A 7,528-nucleotide genomic window follows, 5' to 3' on the forward strand; every position below is an offset into this window, starting at 1 on the left:
TTCGTGCACACTAGCATGTACAAGTATGCCATAACCCTTGATGATGCAACAAAGTGGTGCAATTCAACAATGAAAAATGTGGGTGTGAAGTCATCCAAGCATACCTTGTGTTGAGGTTGATATTTCAACATTCGATGTCCATTAGCTCATTTCTTCGTGTAAATGAAGTATTGTGTAATATAATCTATGGATGTGAGTTCAATGCAAGTGTACAGCTTCCCAGGGTCTTTCCTTAGCAATGATATGAGGTGCTTTAAGCCTCCATGCCATAGTTGGTCTACTATGCCCTTGAGTTGACATTTATGTTAATCCACATCTCTTTCTTGGTTGCTTTGTTTGTCATGAAGACCTACTAACAAGCTAGCTTGTAGGCCCTTAGATATATAACTTAAATGATTTGGTCGGATTAGTAGTCAATACTAAAAAAGAATTACCTTTCCTAGGATGTACTTCATCCTATATTGTTATTCAAATCCCCTTGCATGTAGGATGAGTCACAAGGTAGTGATGAAGGATCCTACTTTGATAAGTAAAACAAGTTTGGTTATTGTTGAGGCAGCTTGTGGCTATTTGCCTCCACAAAGTTAAAAATAATGTGTTGCAATACAAAAAGAGATCCAAACTTCTATTTTATTATCCTCGAATTTTCTACCATCCACATTTATACAATATACAAGGCCACAACATAACTCTTTTCGCTTCTTCCAACAAGTATCCACCCAAATTTTTAGATATTAACACTAGGTTGGTAACCTAACAGGACATAAAAGTGTCCTTTCAGGGTTTTGAAAAAAACCTCCAAAACCATAGTAGACTCATTTTGTAAAATCCTTTCATGAGGTTATAGTTCAAGGCCTACTACACATGGAAAAAATAAGAAACTTGTAAAATTTATCATCTTTTGGTCACACCAAGCCTCCAAAGTTGATGGACCAGTACATTTTCATCAAAACAGTCATTTCTTACGTTCTGTTGCATAAAAATAAGATTAGGGATTTTTCTAGGACTTGAGATAAATTCCCTAGTTAACTTCAATGGGTTGGTGATCAGAACATATGATTGCTTTTCACTCACTATTTTTTGTTTTGCCAAAAGAAATAGGTACAGAATAGTTGAATTTTTACCATTCTGCAAACCTATCATCAAAGTTTCTATAGCCACGCTCAATAAAAATAATACATGCATGTTTTCTTAGTTTCCTATTGTCCTTTAGGTTCATAAGGAGCCATGAAGCATGTCAAAAGAATAATACATCTCTTACCAAGGGGAATCTTGGGGATAAAGATAAAGTGCTAAATATAGCAAACATGAAAAAACTGGGTTCAACATTATGAGTTGTAGAATCCCATAGAAACTATTCAATATCTAGCCAAATTTGATCCTTATGACTAGATATGGTTACTACCTACAAAATGCATGTAGTTGTCACAAGAAACTAACAATATTGAAAAAGCTATACTTGATATACTAGAATGTTTCGTTTTCTTCTATAATTGAGAAAATCAACCATCATTGTCTACTATGCAAAATAGGGTATTAGGTGTCCCAAAACTCAAGGAATATTAGCTTTATGTTACAATATGCGACATAGAAAATCAAAACTGCATTTGGATATAATGAAAGCCACCAAAAAAATCATAGAAGAGCTAAAATTGGCCAAAAAACAGGATTTGACAATTTTTGTAATTTGGTCATAACTTACAACTTTAACATCTATTTCTCCCTAGAGCATCAGGACATGTTGAGGACTACTAAAGATAGTTCTCTAGCATTATAGACCTCACAAACATGAATTCTAGAGTGGTATAGTTGCAAAAAGTTGAAAAAAGCCAAAAACAGGACCCGTTTTTTCACACAGTTTAGGTTGCGAAATGTTGTGCAAGGACAAGGTTAAAGATGGAATTGATATTCCAAAAAAATATCGAGTTTTTTTCAGCTCATGAGACAACTTTCTAGACAGATAGCACTTCACAATCCATTTTGAAACTCTTGACATAATTCAAGGAAAATGGTCACTTAACAGGACATAAAAGTGTCCCATTACTAACCTAGTGTTAACAAAATTTTGTTGTACATTTGGAATAGATCACTTAATAATCTTCCAATATGTTTGATCAAATTTCCATGCATCTTTATCAATATCTTTGAATGCTTAGCTAGGAACTGAGCTTCTTCCCCAAAAGAAGGAAATATTCAGATGTTGATGCAAGGAATATAGGAATATGGTAAATAGAAATTGATATAGTGTAGTAACTGTGTAGACCAATTATCTAATGATAAATAGTCAAGTTAGACATATGCGTTTCAAACAAAATAATTGTTTATTGTGATTTAAAGGCAACAAGTTACGACAACTATAAATCTTACGGACTTTTTCAATATCATCTAACAAAAATACTTTTGACCTTTATATTTTGTTAATTGTAAATGTTTATTTAGTGACACTTAAAAAAGGATAAGTTACAATCCCCCTAGATGTTAATAACCTTTGGAATGTCATGTGACAAACCGTGCTTTCAAACAAAGTTGGCGAATGCGCTTTGAATGAATGCATGGAGTGCATTACCAATTTGAAGGGGACTATGACATCTGTGAATGCATGGAGTCTTCAATTGAGTAGCATTCCAATGCATGCTATTTGAGCAAATGTTGAACCTGAGTCCATTTGTAAAACTCTTGTCCACATCTTGATTATGCTACTTTAATTGTATGCTTTGCATAAATGTGGTAAGTCTAGAGGAATGATCTTGCTTCAAAGATGATCCATATGTACACATGAATGGCTAATGTCAAATGTGAAAACTAGAGGATGGGACGAATTTTCAGCTTGCTTGGTGACAAGCAATGGGTGTAGTAGTGGTGGTGGAAAGTGCTCTTTGGTGAGAAGAAGCAAGTAATGGGTGTAGGCAAATTAGGGGGTGGGGAGGATCTACGTGAGCAAGAGGAGGTGGCCACAGTAAATGGGTAGGTGACGCTTTATAGCTACGGTGCTGCTACACAATGATAATGAGAGAGAGCAAGTTATAGAGGCATCGATGGCACATGGTATTCCAACTAGTGGCGGTAGGTTGGCATGCTCACGTCTTGCGGTTGCCCTGCTGCAGATAATAGACGTCGTATGTAGCCTACGGATAACGCATTTGATTTATATTCACCGCACACCCGTGAGAATGGATATTTTGGGAATTTTCTGAAATTGGATGGCTATTTTGGCAGACATTTCATGGTGTCAATTGCTGTTGGCAAGTAGCGCGCAAATCCAAGGGGGGTGGGCAGTTAGGACTTTTATAACGTAGTCCTGCTCTATATATATATCACTGCACCCTTCCAGCTACTCCATATATTCCCTGCACTACTAGCTGTACACGCAGACCATGAGCTAGCTAATTGGCTTATATATACAACGCCCAATGGCTGGCAAATGCTCAACCACATTGCTGATCACCTTTCCTTACCTTGCACCCTTACCCTTAATGAGAAGCCGGGACCTTAATACTGCAAGCATTTGCCTCCCATCCTAACTCGCAGATTGCTTGCTGCCTGCAACATGGAACCCTTCAGTAATCGAACCCATCACCTCTCCACCGTCCCCGCCGCATTATTTTTCATTTCTTTGCTATTAGCACTCCTCCTGCTAATTCCCACCTCAACCGCCAGCTTATATACGTATAAATCTCCTCCTCCTCCTCCTCCTCCTCCTCCTCCGGCCCAACACTCTAAATACGAGTCTCCTCCCTACATTAGCTATAGATCTCCTCATATACACGACTATCCACCACCCTATAAACCTGAATCTAAGCCCCCACCGCCGCCGTATGTACACGAGTATAAGTCCCCCACTCCGCCTTTCAAAGCTGTTGTAACCGGCAATGTGTACTGCGACACTTGCAAGAATGGCAGGATCAAGAAGCCTCTAGAAGGCAATTCTTCTTCTCACTCTTAAAAGCTTACAATGTGTGTGCATGCATGTGTGTGTGTGTGTGTGTGAGAGAGAGAGAGAGAGAGAGAGAGAGAGAGAATCTATATATGTGTCTATTGTGTGGTGTGCAGGTGTGAAGGTGGGTGTCTATTGCTGGAATGGAAACTCTGAACAATCCTTCTATGGGCTTACAAATGCTAGGGGAAGCTTCAAGATCGAACTTGCTGGATTCGACTATGTGAAATGTGGAGGCGGCAAGGTGTGCCACGCCAAACTCATCTCTGCATCCTCGATAACATCGACATGCACACTTCCCTCCAATCTCCATGGAGGCTTGAAGGGTGCCTCTCTCCACATCAAGTCCAAATCTGAAAAGGAAGTTGTCCTCTTTGCAGGGCCCTTCGCATACACCTCCCCTGATTACCATTACCCTGAATGCAAGCACCATGCACCCACCCAACATGAATGGGGTAAGTCCCCAATGATTCCATACAAGTATGTTTCACCCCCACCTCCGAAAACATACAAATATGAGTTCCCTCTTTCACCTCACAAGTATGAGTCTCCTCCTCCCCGTAAATATGAATCTCCACCCCCTCACAACTATGAGTCCTTCCCACCTCCACCTTATAAGAATGAAGCTCCTCCATTCTTTTACAAGTATGTTTCACCCCCACCTCCCGTCCACAAGGATGAGTCTCCCCCTTCTCCTTACAAGTATGAGACCCCATTGCCTCATCCATACAAGTATGAATCTCCTCCCCCTTCTCACAACTATGAGGCTCATTCACCTCCACCCTATAAATATGAGTCACCACCACCTCCAACTCATGAGGATAAACCTCATTCACCTCCGTACACGTACGAGTCCCATCCACCTCCACCCTACAAGTACGAACCTCATTCACCGCCAGTACCATACATGCATGAGCCTCATTCACCTCCATACAAGTACGATTCTCATCCACCTCCATACTACAAATACGAATCTCCACCACCTCCACATTACATAGATGAGCCTCATTCACCACCACCCCACAAATATGAGTCACCACCACCTCCCTCTCACATGTACGAGCCGCATTTTCCTCCACCATTGAAGCATGACACTCACACACCTCCTTTCAAGTATGAGCCTCACCCACCTCCACCCTATAAATACGAGTTGCCACCACCTATGCAGTACAAGGATGTGCCATACTCACCTCCTTACAAGTATGGGCCCCATTCACCTCCACCATATAAGTATGATTCACCACCACCTCCACTTTACAAGGATGAGCATCATTCCCCTCCACCATACAAGTATGAACCCCAATCTCCTCCTTACCCATATGAGCATCACCCACCTCTACCCTACAAATACGAGTCACCCCCACCTCTACCTTATAAGGATGAGTCTCATTCCCCTCCACCATACAAGTATGAGCCTCATTCACCACCACCCTACAAATATGAGTCACCTCCACCATACAAGTATGAGCCCCAATCTCCTCCTTACAAGTATGAGCCTCACACACCTCCACCCTACAAATATGAATCGTCCCCGCCTCTACCTTATAAGGATGAGTCTCATTCCCCTCCACCATACAAGTATGAGCCTCATTCACCACCACCCTATAAATATGAGTCGCCACCTTACAAGTACGAGCCTCATTCACCTCCACCTTACAAGGATGAGCCTCATTCACCTCCACCATACAAGTTTGAGACCCATCCACCTCCTTACAAGTATGAGTCTCAATCACCTCCACCCTACAAATATATTGACTCTCCATTGACTCCACCTTAAAAGAATGACACTCCTTCACCTTACAATTATAAGTTTCCACCACCACCACACTACAATTAAAGCTTGAATTCATCTTAGGAGCACCAATCATCTCTTGAGAAAAAATAGAAAAATGGCACTCATCACTCACAATATTACAACCTCCCACTTGCCCATCATCGCAAAATAGCAAGTCTTCTTTTATTGAAAACAATAACAATAACGATGGAGTTGTAACAATACTTCTTGTCTCCATATAAGTGATGCACTCATTTGTGTCATATCATGCATTTCTATTAGAGGAACCAAATAAATACATGATCTACGAACTATCAAAAACATGAAAGAACGTTTTTGTTACTGGTCCCCCCATTATTTAAGCAAAAATTGAATTATTCATGAATCTCTCTCTCTCTCTCTCTCTCTCTCTCTCTCTCTCTCTCATGTCACCCTACAAGCACCCCTTCTAGCTTGCAATGCTACCACTAGCATGTTAGCATGTTGCTAATTTTTCTCCTGATATTGCTAGAAACAACAAAAAAAGACATCGATATCAAAGTGTCAATTTTCACATTCACACAACCCTTTTATCATAGTACAATTAAAAATATGTCCAATTGTTGCAACAATAGAGGAATTGAGGATGCACACACATGCCTCCTCATTTATGATGCCCTCTTGCTACATTTTTTGAAAAATAGAGGAGTTCCTCTTAGTTGTGTGGTGTGGTAACATATCATGCTATACAACCATATGAGCAATGGAAATGGTTTTGGAATCTATATGAGAGTGTTCTTGGAAAATGCGAGACACAACATGATGCACGACCTAGGTCAAGGTTTCAAAATGCATGCATAGTAGACTCTAAGTGGAGAAACGCCTTTTTGTGCCTACGGATGAATGAGCTTAAGAGACAAGAATAATAATGAATCCTTTGAAAATTTATAAGCCATAAAACCATCAACATTCTCACATCCCTGCATAGGATTTAGAAAAACACAAAAGATTAAAGTAATCCCAAAAATTGAAATGCACAACTACTTTAAGTACTAAGGTAAGAATCAGAGATGTATAATGTCTAGACACATTCAAACAAGACGTTCACATGGGTGTGAGAATTGAATATGAAAAATATATCAAGTGTTGTTGGAGAAAGATGCCATGTTTGGTCATGACATGATAGATATATCAACCAATCACAAAAGCACAAGAATTCTTGATGTGTAGCCTCTTTGGGATGTCGTCTCGTGGAGCGTACTATTTGCAAGATATGCACAACATGGTTATGGCAACCAAGGAAGTCTTTATTGCATCGGTATGTGAAGGAAGAGCCTCTCTTTGAATGCAATCACTTGCGCTTGTCTATGGAAAGGAATCTCTATGCTGCACCAGTATGCAAAGGAAGGGCCTCTCTCCTAGTGCAATTACCTAATCTTGCACCTTGAAGGTGTGTGTCCTTACTCAAGATGTTAATGTGGCTGAGGAGGTTGCTACCTAGGAGATTTTTTTGAATATTTTTTTCATAGGGGCTATTTGGTTTATATGTATGCCAGATGTGGCTGAAATGTGGTGCCTTCACAAAACCAAAAAAAGGTTCTTGCCTCCTCCCCAAGATTACGTCTCTTGGAGTGCATTGATTACAAGATATGCCTAAGATGGAAGAGGCAAGGAAGTTCTACGTTGCATCAATATGTAAATTAAGGGCCTATGTCTCCAAATGAAATCGCATACTAGCACCTTGAAGGCATGTGGCCTTAGTCAAGATGTTGAGATGGCTGTGATAATTCATTATGAGATTGCTAGTTAGGGGCTATTGAAGGACAATTTCCGTGACAGTG

The 7,528-nt window shown here is 40.2% G+C and overlaps 1 protein-coding gene across 1 annotated transcript; it reads left to right on the forward strand.

Moving 5' to 3' along the window:
* Positions 1 to 3,296: 3,296 nt before the first annotated feature.
* Positions 3,297 to 5,930, forward strand: LOC147435021 (uncharacterized). The gene is made up of 2 exons (XM_086491377.1): positions 3,297 to 3,920; positions 4,051 to 5,930. The coding sequence occupies exons 1-2, from the start codon at positions 3,548 to 3,550 to the stop codon at positions 5,709 to 5,711; spliced, it is 2,034 nt and encodes a 677-aa protein (XP_086347503.1). The 5' UTR covers positions 3,297 to 3,547; the 3' UTR covers positions 5,712 to 5,930.
* The last annotated feature ends 1,598 nt before the right edge of the window (positions 5,931 to 7,528 follow it).

The sequence above is a fragment of the Adiantum capillus-veneris genome, chromosome 19, assembly GCF_014529385.1.
Source record: "Adiantum capillus-veneris isolate H3 chromosome 19, ASM1452938v2, whole genome shotgun sequence".
Taxonomy (NCBI): Eukaryota; Viridiplantae; Streptophyta; class Polypodiopsida; order Polypodiales; family Pteridaceae; genus Adiantum; species Adiantum capillus-veneris.